The sequence below is a fragment of the Sorghum bicolor genome, chromosome 1, assembly GCF_000003195.3.
Source record: "Sorghum bicolor cultivar BTx623 chromosome 1, Sorghum_bicolor_NCBIv3, whole genome shotgun sequence".
Classification (NCBI taxonomy): domain Eukaryota; kingdom Viridiplantae; phylum Streptophyta; class Magnoliopsida; order Poales; family Poaceae; genus Sorghum; species Sorghum bicolor.
In genome coordinates, this window is record NC_012870.2 from 76,604,641 (window position 1) to 76,621,067 (window position 16,427).

The 16,427-nt window shown below is 48.5% G+C and overlaps 2 protein-coding genes across 2 annotated transcripts; both read right to left on the reverse strand.

Moving 5' to 3' along the window:
- LOC8082148 (heat stress transcription factor A-2d) lies at window positions 7,459-10,073 on the reverse strand. Its single transcript, XM_002468420.2, has 2 exons — window positions 9,469-10,073; window positions 7,459-8,675 (listed from the first exon to the last, which is right to left on the reverse strand). Exons 1-2 carry the CDS (start codon window positions 9,781-9,783, stop codon window positions 7,815-7,817), a joined length of 1,176 nt encoding a protein of 391 aa, XP_002468465.1. The 5' UTR covers window positions 9,784-10,073; the 3' UTR covers window positions 7,459-7,814.
- On the reverse strand, window positions 12,738-15,394 carry LOC8059853 (1,2-dihydroxy-3-keto-5-methylthiopentene dioxygenase homolog 2). Its single transcript, XM_002468421.2, has 7 exons — window positions 15,238-15,394; window positions 14,472-14,583; window positions 14,290-14,384; window positions 14,058-14,172; window positions 13,791-13,915; window positions 13,394-13,464; window positions 12,738-13,248 (listed from the first exon to the last, which is right to left on the reverse strand). Exons 1-7 carry the CDS (start codon window positions 15,253-15,255, stop codon window positions 13,188-13,190), a joined length of 597 nt encoding a protein of 198 aa, XP_002468466.2. The 5' UTR covers window positions 15,256-15,394; the 3' UTR covers window positions 12,738-13,187.

The following is a 16,427-nucleotide window of genomic DNA, read 5'->3' on the forward strand; positions in this document are numbered from 1 at the left end:
CGACAAGCGGCAGATAACGAGGCGGTGCGTATTACCAGATAACTCCCGGTCCTTACGACCCAACTCCTCTCCTGTTCGGCGCCCGGACTCCACCGCACCAGCGAGCTCTTGGCTGAGCTGCTCCTTCTCCTTTCGGAGGCGCGTCACCTCCTCCTCCAGGTCTAAGTGAATCATAACCTGGTCAGCAAAGCGAACTACACAGCTACACGAAGGTGCTCGGAGCGCGTGACTAACCTTCTCGCTGACGGTACTGGTCGGCCAAGCGACGGGTAAGCTCGAGACGATGCTCCTCTTGGGCATTCATCTCGGCCACTTTCTCCCCAACCTCCGATCGCAGCCGGTCCACCTCCGCGGCCAGGGCCTTGTTCTCGGCCACAACGCCTTCTATCTGGTCGAAGCACCGTTTCCGGTACTTCGCCGTTTTCATCGCGCCCTACAAAATGAACATATGACAACCAAGCAAGACAACGCACAGAATGTACAACAGTGCAAAGAACCGCTTACCATGACTTCGTCGACGAGGCGTTTGGCCGCGCGCTCGACCCTGGCGGCCTCCTCGATCTCGGCGAGCTCCTCATGCCCGATGAAGTGATCCCCGCGTTGGCGCCACACATACACGTGTTGGCGGCCATCGCGAGGACGACCTTCAATCTCCTCCACCTCGTCGTCGGAGGCCGCCTGGGTTTCCTCCTCACCCGTCGTATTGCCCCCGGTAGCAGTCAAAGGCATTACTGGCCCCCGGGCCAGACCCGGGGAGCCTGCAGTCGAAGCGGCCCCTGCTCGGGGCGGCGTGGGAACTTCGCTCTCCTCGGCGGGAGGAGGGGTCGGGGCTCTCCCCTCCCCTTCTGTGGCGTTCGCTGGGGGAGGTGCCCCTGTAGCCTCCTCAGTCCTGGCCGGGCTGCTCGCCGTGGTCGGTGCCGCGGCTGGGGGCTCCTCGGTGCTCACAGGCACGGCTGCAGCCGCAGGCTGCTCCGTGGTCTGCGGTGCCGCGTCTTCAGCAGCGCAGGCAGGCTCACCCGTCCCCTGGCCGGCGGCATGGCCGGGGTTGACATCCGACGCCGCGCTAAAAGAACAAAAGTACAATAAAAAAAAATGCCAAAATACGTAAGTCGAACACTTACAGGTCCGATCGACGGTGGGTCGCGGTGAACCTCCTCGTCCGGCCAGTCGGCACCTGCGCCCCCATCTCGACAACGCGCGGAGCAGGAGGGTCGCTGGCCACCCGATCAGTAGTGGTCAGCGCACTATCTGGGCGGCTCCGAGGTCGTCGAACTAGCGACGGTGCGGCCTCCTCGTCGTCGTCGTCGTCGTCGTCAACGATCCGCACGAGCCGACGGCGCTTCGGCGCTTGGCTGCTCTCCGCCGGCAACGTCGGTACCGGCAAAGGATCTGCCGCCAGTGGCCTTTTCCCCGCCACCCTCTCCTCGATGGTCGGGATGGGGCGGGCCTGGTCCTCCTCACTGCTGGTGTACCGATCACACCGTGCAGCATCCTCTAAAGGCGGATCTTCCCTTGTGGGATCCTCCATCCCAGGCGCCAGTGACACATACACTGTGCACCTATCTACATCTCCGATCTACAAAGAGAAATACAGACAAGTTAGCATCCGACGATATAACGAATGCTAAGGAGTCAGTCAGTAAAGGACATTACCTTAGGGGCTGGTCGCCCCAGCTTGAAAGCTTGCACCCGATCACTACCACGGATGAAGCCCCCGTCAGTAAAGTTGAACAATTCGTTCAACAACTGCTGCACCTCTTCCTTCTCCAGGACCTCAGGCCTCATCCTGGTCGGGTCCTGGCTTCCGGCGTACTCATACGCCGAGTGCACCCTCTTCTGGCAGGGCATCACTCGGCGGCAAACAAAGTTCCCGACCACCCCTAGCCCGTCCAAGCGCGACCAGTCGATCAGCTTCATCAGGTCTGCTACTTGTCCGTCGAATTCTGGGCGGTCGGTCCAATTGACCCTCTTCTCGGGGATGTACCCCACGTCACAGAACGTGGAGCTGCCCGGCTCCTCCCTGACGTAGAACCATTTCTTATACCACTCGGTAAGAGAGGTATTCCAAGGGCAGTTCAGGTACCGGTTCTTCATCCCGTCCCAGAGATTGAGGTATACTCCACCTGCAATCTTGGAGCCTCCAACTGCTCCCTTCTTCCTTAAGCAGAAAAGATAACGAAAGAGATCAAAGTGCGGCTCTATGCCAACATAGGCCTCGCACAAATGGATAAAAGTGGAAATGAGGAGAATTGAGTTCGGGTGCAGATTGCAAATCCCGATCTCCTAATACAAAAGAAGACCTTGAAGAAAAGGATGAACAGGAACCCCAAATCCCCTCTTAATGAAATCTTCAAACACGACGATCTCACCGGCGCGGGGGTTGGGGTAGCTCTACCCCTCCGGTGCCCTCCAGCCGCCGAGCTCCGGGCTGTGCAGAAGCCCCATATCGACGAGGTCACCAAGAGATTTGGTGGTGCTGCGGGATTTCTTCCACTCCTTGGCCATCAGTTCGGCCCTCTTCTTGGAGTGGCTCTTCGCCATTGGAGGTGAGGAAGTGGACTTGAGTTAGGAAGATGCCGGTGATTGAAAGAGGCAAGAGTGGAATGCTTGAAGGCAATGGCAGGGTAAGCAGTACAGGCGGAACTGTCGAGCTCTTATAACCTGCAAATCCACCTCTCCCACTTCCCGTATTCTCGGGAAGTGGGCGGGCCGTGCGGCGGATGCGGCGTTTCGGTTTTCAATGATTATAGACGGCGGAGTTTTCGTACCAATTGATGGTTTCCTTTTCTCAAACCATGCAAAGGGTGGCTGTACAGTTGCCAGGCGCAACTTTTCATGCATCCATCTGACACCCCGTCAGGAGGCCTCGTCACGTCAACTTTAACTGGAAAGATCTTTTCAAAAACAAGAAGATAAATATGGCAGAGAGTCAACAATCCGGGGACTGTACCGACCACCGAGCACTTGATGCTCGGGGACTGGTCGCCCAGTCTATCGATTCGGAACTTCAAAGACTGTACCGACCACCGAGCACTTGATGCTCGGAGACTGGTCGTCTAGTCTATCAGCTCGGAACTTCAAAAAATCGCACCGACCACTAAGCGCTTGATGCTCGGGGACTGGTCGTCCAGCATAGCAACGCAGGATTCTAAGGAGCGCACTTGGTACTTGGGTCCTGATGGTCATACTATTGTACACCAGGGGACTGGTCGATCAGTCTGTTCAATTGCAGACGGACTGGAAAAATTAATTTTTTAGACCTTGCTACAAGGCTCATACTTCGTCTTCCAGCAAGCTCGGGGACTACATCGGTACAATGCATCTGGCGATGCTTCTCAGTTGCAGAATTTCTTTGAGGACTTTTCTTTTGACCCTGGTACTACGTACCTACGTCACCTACTACCAGGCTCGGGGACTAAGTGGGCACACTTCACCTTGCGGTGAATATGCTTGTTTTTTTTTGAGGTTTATACTTTTCTTAAAAGTAAAGTGGGCACACTTCACCAGGAAAGAAATCTTTTTTAATTTAGAGCACCATGCATTCTTCGAACAACCAGCTTCTTCGATGTCAATGTTGATCAACTGTCTTTTGAGTTGGTCAAAGTACCGTTGCGACTGTTTGGGTGACTTTTTGTTTATTGAAGACGTCAAGCCTCACTGATCGAAGAAGCTCAAGATGGCGTGTTACATCACAATACATGGTGCTCGGGGACTAGCTGTGGGGGTATAAACCCCTATACCCTTACGGCTAGACTTGGGCCAGAAGGCTTGGCCCATTACGAGACAAGCTCAAGGTTTGGTCCGACAGCTTGGAGTTTCGCGCAAGGAAACAAGACGTGGAGATCAAGCAGAATTCTAGTCGGTTAGAATAGGAATTGATATCGAACTATCTATGGCAATTGTAACCGACTAGGATTAAGTTCTAGATCTGTAACCCTGCCCTCCGGACTATATAAGGAGAGGCAAGGGACCCCCTAGGACATCATATTCTCTCAACACAAATCAATACAATCAAACGCAGGACGTAGGTATTACGCCAACTCGGCGGCCGAACCTGGATAAAAAGCTTGTCCGTGTCTTGCGTCACCATCGAGTTCGTAGTTTGCGCACCGTCTACCGATAAACTACTACCGTGGGTATACCCCAAGGTAGACTGCCGACCAGCTTTCGTCGACAAGATGAATGACCGTCTGATCCGCCCATACGGAGCGGAGGAGGTGGAAAGAGCGCTGCATATGATGGGTGCGAATAAAGCCCCAGGACCAGACGGACTCACTGCCGGTTTTTACCAGTTACATTGGGAACTGATGGGTGCTAGGATCACTGAGGCGGTGTTGGATTTTCTAAATGGAGGTTTATTACCAGCCGATGTTAATCATACTAATATTGTATTGATTCCAAAAACAAGAAACCCACAGACTATGAAGGAGTTTCGACGAATCTCGTTATGCAATGTGCTGTACAAGATTTGTTCGAAGATCCTTGCTTTGAGGCTAAGAGATTTCCTGGACGAGGTGATATCAGATGAGCAAAGTGCCTTTGTGCCAGGAAGGCTAATTACAGATAATGTGCTTATTGCGTATGAATGCATCCATTATTTGAAAAGGAAGAAGGGGAAGACCGGTGCCTGTGCCATCAAATTGGATATGGCAAAGGCGTATGATCGTGTCGAGTGGGAGTACTTGAGGGGCATCATGCTAAAACTTGGTTTTCATCATTTGTTTGTTAACTTGATTATGAGTTGTGTCACCTCAGTCTCCTTTTCTATCAAAATTAATGGTTTCTTCACAGAGGCTTTTCGACCTACAAGGGGGATTAGACAAGGTGATCCCATCTCACCCTATTTATTCCTTCTTTGTTCGGAGGGATTATCCTGTATGCTAAAAGCTACTGGACCAGTGCATTTGTCGAGGGGTGTCCGAGTCGGTGTGCACTCCCCCTGGATTTCGCATTTGCTCTTTGCGGATGATTGCATCGTTTTCTCAGAAGCATCGCAAGGAGGGGCTAGTAGACTGATGGAAATTCTACTGAAATATAATAGAGGTTCGGGACAGTTGATCAACCGAGAAAAATCCGCGATCTTCTTCAGTAAAAACTGCCAGCAGGATATGAAGGAAGTGGTGTGTCAAGAGCTTGATATACACAAAGAGGCTCTAGCGGAAAAGTATCTTGGCTTACCAACAGAGACAGGTAGGAATCTGAGCGGGTTATTTGAATTCTTGCCCACACAAGTAAGAGGGAAGATAGAGGGTTGGTGTGGTAGAGAGGCTAGTTGTGCTGGCAGGGAGGTTTTGCTAAAATCTGTTGCACAAGCAGTACCGACCTACTCTATGAGTTGCTTTCTCATACCAATCAACACGTGTAAGAAGTTGAAATCTGTTATGACCAACTATTGGTGGGGGAGTTCGGCTGATAATCGTCGTATGCATTGGATGAGTTGGGAACGTCTGACAAAACCCAAGATCAATGGAGGAATGGGTTTTCGCGACCTCCGATGTTTCAATCTTGCCATGCTTGGAAAACAAGGTTGGAGACTGATTGAGCGGCCTAACTCCCTATGTGCACGAGTGCTGAAGGGACGCTATTTTCATGATACCGAGTTTATGGAAGCATCGAGGAAGAAACATGCAAGCAGTACCTGGCGGGCGATACTAGCAGGTAGGGAGGCGCTGCAAGAGGGTCTGTTCAGAAGAGTGGGGGATGGGGTGTCAACCAATATCTGGAGCCACAAATGGATCTCCAATCATTTTGCTGGCCAGCCTATCACCCCAAGAGCTAATTTACAGATTCTGAACGTCTCAGATCTGCTTACAACAAGTGGTGAATGGAATACAGAAATTATCAAAACCTGTTTCCTTCCAATTGATGCCGACGCAATTCTAAGACAGCCCATAGGTCGGAACAGCCAAGACTTTTGGGCTTGGAACTCTGAAAAAACTGGAGTGTACTCTGTCCGATCAGCGTACAAGCTTTTATACAATAAGAAATTTGGTTGGAATCAAAACCTGGCACCTGGCTCCTCATCGGTTGGACTGTGGAAGATGCTATGGAAGCTTCAGGTCCCTCCCAAAGTAAGAGTGTTCTGGTGGAGAGTTGCAAATGATTTCCTCCCAGCAAGACAGGTGCTCTTCAAGAAACACATTGAACCTGTGGCCTTCTGTGAGGATTGCGGTGACCCGGAAGAATCCATCAGACATGTGCTAGTGGACTGCTCAATTGCCCGAATCTTCTGGCACCAAGTTTGACTGGGTACAGGGGTGAAAATCCCAACCTTGAATCCGGTAACTTGGACCAACGACCTTATCTCGGGTATTTGCACGACGAAGGATACCGCACTGATTCTATGTGGTATGTGGGCCCTATGGATGATGAGGAATAAGCGGAGACATGGTGAGAAATCTATGAGTGTTCACCAAGCTATGGTATGGGCTAGGGACACAGCTCTTGATCTTTGGCAAATCAGTCAAGCTACCAGGCGAGAGAAACCACAGATTGAACTGAAGTGGAGGCCGCCTGAACTAGGTTGGGTTAAAGTCAATGCTGATGCCTCCTTCCAGTCGGATGGCAAGGTGGGCGCCACGGCGTGCGTCGTACGTGATCACCGGGGTGCCTTCTGGGTGGCGCAAGCGCGCTGGTACGTGTGGGGACTTGATGCGTGCACAATGGAGGCGATAGCATGCAGAGATGCTTTGGTTTTAGCAAAACAACACGGTGTGCAAAGAGTGATTTTGGAGACAGATTGCTTGGACCTAGTGAACCTGTGGAGGAAGAAGGAGTCACAGCGGTCTGTCATCGATCCAATATTAAAGCAGATAGAGGATCTCAGTCTTGCCTTTCATGAGTTTTCTTTTTTCCTATGTTAATCGTGTTTGTAATAAGGTTGCTCATGTGTTAGCTAAACAGGTCTCGAGCACACAATGCTTGGAGATGTGGCATGTAACTCCAGCGTGTGTCTCTGACCTGGTGATGTACGAGGCCTCGCCCGGTTGATTCTATTGAAAGGCAAGCTATTCACAAAAAAAAGAAACGCTAAAGTCTTCATGCGAACGACGTTCACAGTGCAAGGCGTTGTTGCTGCAGTGTTCGCGGAAGGCACGGAGTGGGTTTATAGACTCTTGGGTCGTGCAACCTAGTTATTTTGCCGCTTAGCTTGTAACCCAATAGTGTTAGGTTTCTCTGCCGAATGCCAAGACTCCTCGTCTTTGCACCTTTCGTGTTTTGGTTTGTGTACCTTGTTTTCTTCTCATCTTAATAAAAACGGACACAACTCGATCGCGAAAAAAACTGTTGTTTTATATTTTTATAAAAAAGAGTGCTTACAATTAAACTACTAGTTTTGATACGTTATAATGCTTCAACTAGAATATCTAAAGAAATAACTTACAAAATTTATCATCAAAGTTTGAAAATATAATTTAGTCAAACTTAAGATACTTTGACTCTACAAGATTCTTGGAATGTCTTATAATTTAGGATGGAGAGAGTAATAGATAGATTAATAGTAGAAAGAATGTCAATTACCACTAAGAATGACACGACCCGGCGACTCTGAAATATACTTGTGCCGGCTATATCACTACAACACAAGGTATATACATACCAATTAAGCACTACACTACACACAACACATGCAACCCCTTGTCAAAAAAATGACACATGCAACCAGCACGATCGCACTCCTAAATACTAGTACAACAATGGAGCTATGACTAGGAGTATTCACTAACGCGTATCGGACGAATCGGAGGGTTAATCAATCTAGTATTACTATAGTCATATAGGAGTAAACTGCGACTACGACACGAACGCCAGCTCTACTTCGCCGTGGTGTTGCTCATGGAGCTCAGCTTCTGCGCCAGCGCGTCGACGTACCAGCCCGGCCGTCTCCTCTCCGGCGGCAACAGCTCAGCCGCCGCACCGCCTCTCATCCCTTCGTTCAGCAGCTCCTCCCAGAAGTCGTCGGTCAGCTCCGCCGTCTCGCCACCACCGACCGCGGCGGCCCGCTGCTGGCTCCGCGCGCCGCCCCCGCCCTGCCTGCGCTTGCTGCTGCCGAGACCCTGGATGTTGAGCGCCAGGTTCTCCAGCTCCGACGTGGTCCCCCGCTCGTCCAGCTCCGCGAACAGCGCCTGCGTGGCGGTGGGATCGTCGTCGGCCGCCTGCTCCTCCTCCTCCTCCTCCTGCACGCCGCCGTCCAGCAGGGCCGGCGCGGTGCCGATGGGCCGCCTCCGCTTCCTGGAGGCGGCGGCGGAGAGCATCAGCGCGCCCTCCAGCTCCCTCCGCCTGTCCTGCTGCTGGGCCAGCTGCTGGAAGAAGTCCGGGCTCTGCATCGCCCGCGCAAGGAACCCCATCATCTGCACCTGCTTGTGCTCCGCGTGCTGCAGCCGCTCCTCCATGGCGCGCATGCCCGCCCGCGTGCTCTGCTGTTCCTGCCGCAGCTTCACCACCTCCGCCAGCAGGATGCTCTTGTCGCGCCTCAGCCGGTCCATCTCTCCGTCCAGTCCCCCGAACTGACCCACCTCCAGGCACGACCCCTGTGACTGCGACTGCGACGCCTGGAGGTACGGCGGCGGCGGCGCCGGCCTCCGCCGCTTGATCAGCCGCAGAAGATGCCTCTGGCCCCTCAGGAAGCCTTCGTTCGCGAACTCCCATCTGTCCGGATCGATCTTTCTGAAACCCTGCAGATTGCGAAGCGACGAACACGGTGCGTGTTCAGTTAGTTCAAGTCCAGAGGCCATCGCATACTATAGAATCAGCAGATTATGAGCACGCTGAAGCAATTGATAAGACAAGATGGCAAATTTATGTAAAACTTTAGGTTTCACATAAGTTTTGCGACCGAATTTACATGTACAGGTAGCGTATGTATATACTAGCCTAGTGGTATATTGCTTGGTGGTGAGTGGTGATCAAAGCTTTGAGTCTTCTAGGACAAACAAGCAGTTTCTTTTCTTTGTTGTAGGCTGTAGTAGCTTCGTTCATCCTGTGTCTTGTTCCATCTAGCTACACAGTAACAAGGTGAACAAAGAGCATGTCAGAAATTTAATTAACATCTTCTTGCAATCTCCCTTCCCCCATAGTCGTTCTGCTTCTGAATCATTCAAAACATTTGCTCATTTTGCCGCCAAAGAAAAACAATATGCGTTCAAGTTCAACGATTCCATCAGCTCGAGGTCATTGTGAAAATCCAATCTGTAGGAAATGTGACGACCTTGCACGGGAATTTCAGACTCTGCTCTGTATCGATAGTCACATTTTTATATAGACATTTTTAATTTTTTTATATATAAGTTTGTTCTTTTCGTAAGCTGTTTAATAGACAGACAGACTTGTTGATTGATCGCTCATGCTACTGCAGTCCACAATACAAGGAGCAGGCGAGATGAACTGCAAAACAAGAGCAGCTCACGAGCACAAAAGCCAGAAAACAAATTGCGATTGAGCAAAGCAGAGGGGACTTGGGACACTCACATAGGTGTTGAGCTGGCGGACGAAGCTGGAGAAGTTGTTGTGCTTGAAGAACCTGGGGAGCAGCACGGCGGCGAACACATGGGGATCCCAGACCACGAAGCTGTTGCCGGCGCGGCCCCAGGAGATGACCTCGTCGGTGGCCGGGTCGGCCACCAGGTCGAACGTCTTGGTCAGGAACGGCGGCGGCCCGACCTCGTGCAGCCCCTCCATCGGCCGCGGAGCGTCCACGTCCTCCACCACCACCTCCTCCTCCTCTTCCTCCTCCGGCGGCCACTCCTCCTTCACCGTCACCGTCCCCGGCAGCATCCGGTCCATCTCGCCACCTACCGACTGAAAGAGGCCAACGTCCAGAACGAACAGTGTGCTCTGCTGCCTAAGAGCCGATCCAAGCGCGGGCGGGGAATTTGCTGTCGTCTCCTGCTCCTGCCTGCTGCGCGGGAGAGTGGCAGCCGGCGGTGATAAATACTCGTACCGGGGCTACCGCCGGCTTGACGCTATTCATTCCGAGGCCTGCCAAGAGGGGAATGGAACGTTCTAGGCCGCGCGGCGCGGTCGTGGCCGCGCGGGGATTAGAAGGTTCTGGACGCCGCGGGGTGTGGCTGGGGTTGCGCGTGGTGGGCGGGCGAGGCTCCCCGAATCCATCGGCAGCCGACAGGGGGGCGACGACGGCGACGGGTCGTGCCATTTTTTTTTTCTGATCCCGGGAGAGCGCGCGCGACATCGCCCTGGCCTCGTGATTGGCTGCAACTTGCAGCGCTGATCCGCCGGCGAGATACGCCGCGTCCTCCCCTGAAAACGATGGCTCCTTTTCCGTGCCCGCCTGCACCTGCACAGGGGCCTTGTTTAGTTCCTCAAAAATTTTGCAAAATTTTTCAGATTTTCCGTCATATCGAATATTTAGACGCATAGAGTATTAAATATAGATGAAAATAAAAACTAGCTGCACAGTTTGGTCGAAATTGACGAGACGAATCTTTTGAGTCTAGTTATTCCATAATTGGACAATATTTATCAAATACAAACGAAAGTGCTACTATTTCTATTTGGCAAAAAATTTTAGAAGTTCGTCTACTCGCCTTGTTTCGTCGCCCCTCATCAGAACTCAAAAGTGCCCTGCATCACGTGTACACTCCTCACATGTCAGGTGTCGCTACGACGGAATGACGCAATGCTAGGGGATCCAACTGAAGAGAACGTTTCCCAGGTGTTTTGCCTTAAATCCATCAGTGATCGGGAATGATGATCGATTGTCCTCTTGTTCGTCAAAAACAAAATCCATCAGTGATCAGGGATGATCACTTTTTTTTTTTTTTTTGGGGGGGGGGGGGGGGGGTGTTGCGGCATTGTAGTCGCACACATAAGTATTTCAGCGAGATCACAAATGTTGTTGGCCGGTGATCGGCTCTGCCGACCAGACCAGACCAATGCTCGACGAGCGAGTAGACGATGGACACAGAACGTGTTCATTTCAGTCACCATACATTTGCCGTCACCAGGAGACCTCGGACGAGGCAGGAACAATAATCAAACATCACAGACTTTTCGGCAACCAACAAAAATGAGTGTATCATTACAAAGCCCTGATCCTCCTACTGTGAGAACGACAGGAGTTACTCATACAGTCATACGGCACGACTTGCAGACAAGATGTTGGTCCGCAGTTGAACCACGACATTCAGTCAGACTGAGGGTTGGTACAGGGATCCAAGAATCCTTTTCAGCAAGCCATCATGTGCAACGTTTCTTCGAACTTGTGAAGGCCAGGTGGCCTGAATCATCATCGTTTCATCATTCATCGGACACCATATTATTTCGTATTACAAAATATCTAGCTAAGATTTTAAACAGGTTTTGTGCAAACTGTTAACTGGTACATGATGGTGCATGAGCACTTAATCTAAGGCCTTGTTTAGTTCGCAAAATTTTCAAAATTCCCCATCACATCGAATCTTGCGATACATGCATGAAACATTAAATATAGACGAAAATAAAAACTAATTACATAGTTTACCTGTAAATCGTGAGACGAATCTTTTGACCCTAGTACTTGGAGTTGTAGTGTAGCTCAAATCTTATTCTCACATGTGTGCGAAAGTGTTGGGGAATGGCCGCATCCTTCCTCCTGGTAGCGATGAAGGATATCCTTCACCCGAGGAACCTCCGACATGTGAAGCGTCGAAGGATATCCTTCAACCAAGGAACCTCCGTGCAAATGTATGCGGAGGATCTGAGAAAGACTAACGTTGACGGTTCGTCTTATCATGCTAAGTGTGTGCAGGAATTGAGGCATCGGCGGAGGCCCGCAAGCAAAGAGAGGAGGAACCTCCGATCCTCCCAAGTCCGAGGATGGCGAGGGACGCGGCGGAGCTGAGGGACCTCCGATGCGTCCGAGCTGAGGAACATCCGACGGAGAAGCGTCGAAGGATCGGCGGCCGAGTGGGCTGAGGAACCTCTAGAGCAGCTGGGCCGAGGAACCTCCGACACGTCCTGGGCGAGGAACCTCCGACCTATGAAGCGTCGAAGGATCGGCGGCCGAGCGGAGGATCCAAGCCTCCGACCAGCTGAAGCCCTAGACAGGGGACACACACAGGGTTCGAAGTGTGAAATTACACAAGTGACTTAGGGTCAGTAGACTGTAACTTGAGAATATGTTGGGATATTCCTCCACCGTCACGGGACATTTCTCTAATTGTCTTAGGTCGGTTTCCGAGCCCTATATAAGGGGTGTGATACCGTCATTAAAGAGAGAGAGAGCATTCACTATTCCCACCTACTGTTGAGCCCACTGTTCATTACTGTTCAGCCTCTCACGGCACCGAGTGAGAAGTCTCTCATTTCACTGTGTTGCATGGGGAGTGCAGTACGCATTTTTCCAACAGAAAGGATTTAGAAGGTGGTCCGAATAGCACTCCTCGGTTCCTAAGTTCACTATGAGCGAATTTTAGGGCTGGAGTTAAAAAAATTTCCTCATCTATCCCACACCAGCACAGATCTAAGGCTCACCAATCAGCTCCATCTGTCCGTCACTCTAGAGTAATTGCCTTGCTAGTTGCTAAGGAATCATGATCCACTATCCTTTTGTTCGTCGGGGAAAAACTAAAAACAAAGGCACAGGCAATATGAACCTTTTGTGTGGTAATGCAACTGCACACTAAGTATTTCACCGGGATCACAAATGTTCTTAGATGTCAGAGACAGAACGTGTTCATTTCACTTGCCACACATTTTCCCCAGTAGACCTAGTACGAGACAAGAGCCACCTAGCGTCATTATCAATCTGCACAAACTTTTTGGTAATAAGAACCGTACTGTGAATGAGTACATCATTACAAAGCCTGGTCGTCCTACTGCAAGAACGACAGTAGATACTCATGCAAAAATAATAATGGTCAGTAGTTGGACCACGACATTCAGTCAGACTGAGGGTTGGTACAGGAATCCAAGCATGATTTTCAGTAAATCATTGTGTGCAACGTTTCATCGAACCTGTGAAGGACACATGGGTTGAATCATCATCACTTCAACATTCATCAAACACCACACCATTCCTATTACAAAATATCTAGGCAAGATTTTAAGCAGGCTTTGTGCAAACTGTTAACTGACAACATGGTGGTGGCATGAGCTGATTGCAATAGCAAATCTTATTCTACAGCACCAGGAGTTGTAAAGTGTAGTGCAACAGGTAGGCTCCGCAGGACATGTAGAGTTTGACATGCTCAACGAGCTTCGACGGCTTGGTTTCCACCTCTGTTGATGATTTTCTCAACATACTCCTTCCTGAAATGAAGTGAATTTTCCATTTTATTAAGTCAACACGAACCAGAGAATAAAGTGAGCGATGAAAGTGGAAATGAGAATCCATGAAAAAGAGAATGGAAGACAAACAATGCACGAGCTTCAGGGTGCAGACGCTGGAACATACCTAGCCGGGAGATGGTCATGGGGACGATTGTATGGCGTCCACACAGGCTCGCCCACAAAGAGCCGCATTGCCTGAGGAATCATAACAGGTAAAATACCATATGAGACCACAATGCACTAGTCTCATTATTCGCTGGCGCTTGTTTATTGAAGATTAAAGACAAGATTAACACAGTAACATAGACTGAACGTCAAAATTTGCAGAGATGGTATAACACGCACAAGTACATGACATAAACAAGACAATGGCCCTCTGGAACTAAATAGAAACTACTAACTTCCACTTAAAATAATTGTAGCTATCTGACTAATTCAAGAGTAAAGAATAGCATACATGGCTTCACAAAGAAATGGCAACTCATGGTGATGGTGTGAACAGGTAAAGAAGTCAAAGATACCTTGATGTAGTTGTCGGTATCCAATGTAAAGCGGTGATACATTCCTGCAGGCAAAACAATCATGCCCCCTTTCTTCACTGCTACACGGATCCACTGATCATTTTCGTCCCTCACATCAAAGTAGCCTTGAGAACATAAAAAGGAAAAAAAAGTTAAAGATGCACAATAAGATTAGAATAAAATTATTTGACTACTACAAATTTTATACCAGAAAAGAGATTTCCTGTCTTAAAAAAACACCTCTAAATGCAAAACAAAGGCACCTACCACTACCCTCAAGACAATATCGTATCTCTTCATCAGTACGCAAGTGTTCTTCAAAGAAATTCTTTATCTTAGCCTCGTAATTTGGCAACTTCTCTGGGCACACATCACAAATGTCCTGCATAAGAAAGATGCCTATCGCACTAGTTTCAAACTTTGAATAGGTATTGGCCTTGCCACTCAAGGTAGAATAACAAAACAACAAGTGCCCAAAAAGAACAACTTATTGGCAAACCATGTAAGAGTAACCCCTGGCTTCACGAATTTTCTTGAGCTTCTCATCATTCTCCCAATCATCAGCATTTAGGCGCCAGCTTAATATTCCTAGCTCTGGGTGTCCAAGATGGTAGCATTCAGCATCAGATAATATATCATGATGTCATATGGGATCAGGAATAGAGCAGGGCATGCACAAACCTGAAAGTTTGTCGAGAGGAATGAATTCTTTGGGCTCGCGATGATGAGGAAGCCTCTGGTCCTCTTCACTGTCATCCATGTACCATGCTTGGATGACTTCCTCCTTGCCATCCTATGTTGTAAATAGCCATTCAAACGATATCATATACTCAGGTTGCATAATCTGACAAGTACAAGCATGTTCAGAAATAGGAGATGCTACTGAAGTAGTACCTGAAATGGGACTCAAGGTGATGGTGATAACGGCCGTGCAAAGATTTGTGTGATAAACAAATCAAAACTTACCACAATATTCAATTACTCCAACCATTTAATTTACAAGGTTATTACTGCAACTTCTATATATACAGTTAATCGTACAGGGTGATAACTGAGAACAACATGTTCAAGAGCTAGTCTTAGATCTGACTTTCCCATGCTTTGAATCCCTAACCTGGAAACCAACTAATCGGAAGGGATGGATCAAATCTATGTTCAAATCGCGTGGATAGCCTCCATCTCACTATCCCAGCCACACCATATAGCGGCCTTCTCGAATATAGAGGGAGGGATTGTAAGTCCCATACTCCCATGTCTACAGGTACCGATGAAAGCAAGAGTATTTCCGCTATTACTACTGAATCTCATCTGGGGCCAACCATCATCAACAAAAACCTTGACAAAACATGCGCGGAATAGAGTATGATTTTCCTGAGGCCTGACTCCTCGATGTCTCATGATATGAGCAAGAACACGGGAATGGAATAGAACAGAGACTTGACGGTACCTGGAACTGGCCCTCCATGTCTAAAGTCCGTATGCAGTGTCGCTGCTCGGCTTCTCCTTTGTCGTCGTATTTCTTCGTGTTCTCGAATGCTCCTGAACGTGGAATCTGGAACGAGGGGCCTGCGTTTCTTATGTCCGCTTGGACTGAACGCGAACCCACACTTTTGTAGATTGCCCCCTCGCAGTTCATCAGTTTAGGCCTTGTTTAGTTTCCAAAATATTTTATAAAATTTTTCATATTCCCAATCACATCAAATCTTGTGGCACATGCATGAAGCGCTAAATATATATAAAAAATAACTAATTATATAGTTTACCTATAATTTGCGAGACGAATCTTTTGAACATAGTTAGTCCATGATTGGACAATATTTGTCAAATACAAACGAAATTGCTACTATTCCTATTTTGCAAAAAAATTTGGAAGTAAACAAGGCCAGATGCATACCATTTTAGGACTTGACATTTAAACATTTCCAAGGGCTTTTCTTAAACCTACTCTATAAATCATAATTTGGATAGCCATTTTAATAAAGGTCTTTCTCTATCTTCACCCTCCAACAGCTAACTATATCTCGTACATGCTTTAGAGAGTCGAGCTCGCTCTCCATCTTTGCCTAGAGAAAATTTTGAAATAGAGAATAACAAAATTTAGAGATGTAATTAAAGAAGTGGTAGAGAGCATATATTCATCAAAATCTCTGTTTCTATCAATAAGAAAGGATATAGAGAGACTCTCGGGATTGCTTTCGATTGCCTTATTATCTTCATCTTCGAAAATGGGAATTCGACACATATTGTATCTTGCATGGTATAGTAATACTACCTCCTTTATCTAGACATAATGCATATATATAAACATAGCAAAAAGCTATGTATCTAAAATAAAGTCCAAGCATCTTATAATTTAGAATGGAGAGAGAATAAATCGTAAGTCATTTTAGCTTTTTTAGATTCGTAGTTTTTATAATGTATCTAGACATAGTGATAAAAAAATATGTATCTTGAAAAGCTAAAAATAATCTATATAATTCGAAACAAAGGGAACATTAGTAGTACTTTTATACCACGATGTATCTTTTATATTCCTTTGTGAGTTGAGTATTTGGATGTTTCAAATTCAAGTAAAAGATAGTGGCTCTGTGGGGGTATGGCTGCAGTTATTGTTGCATCAGGGTGGGCTATGATCGT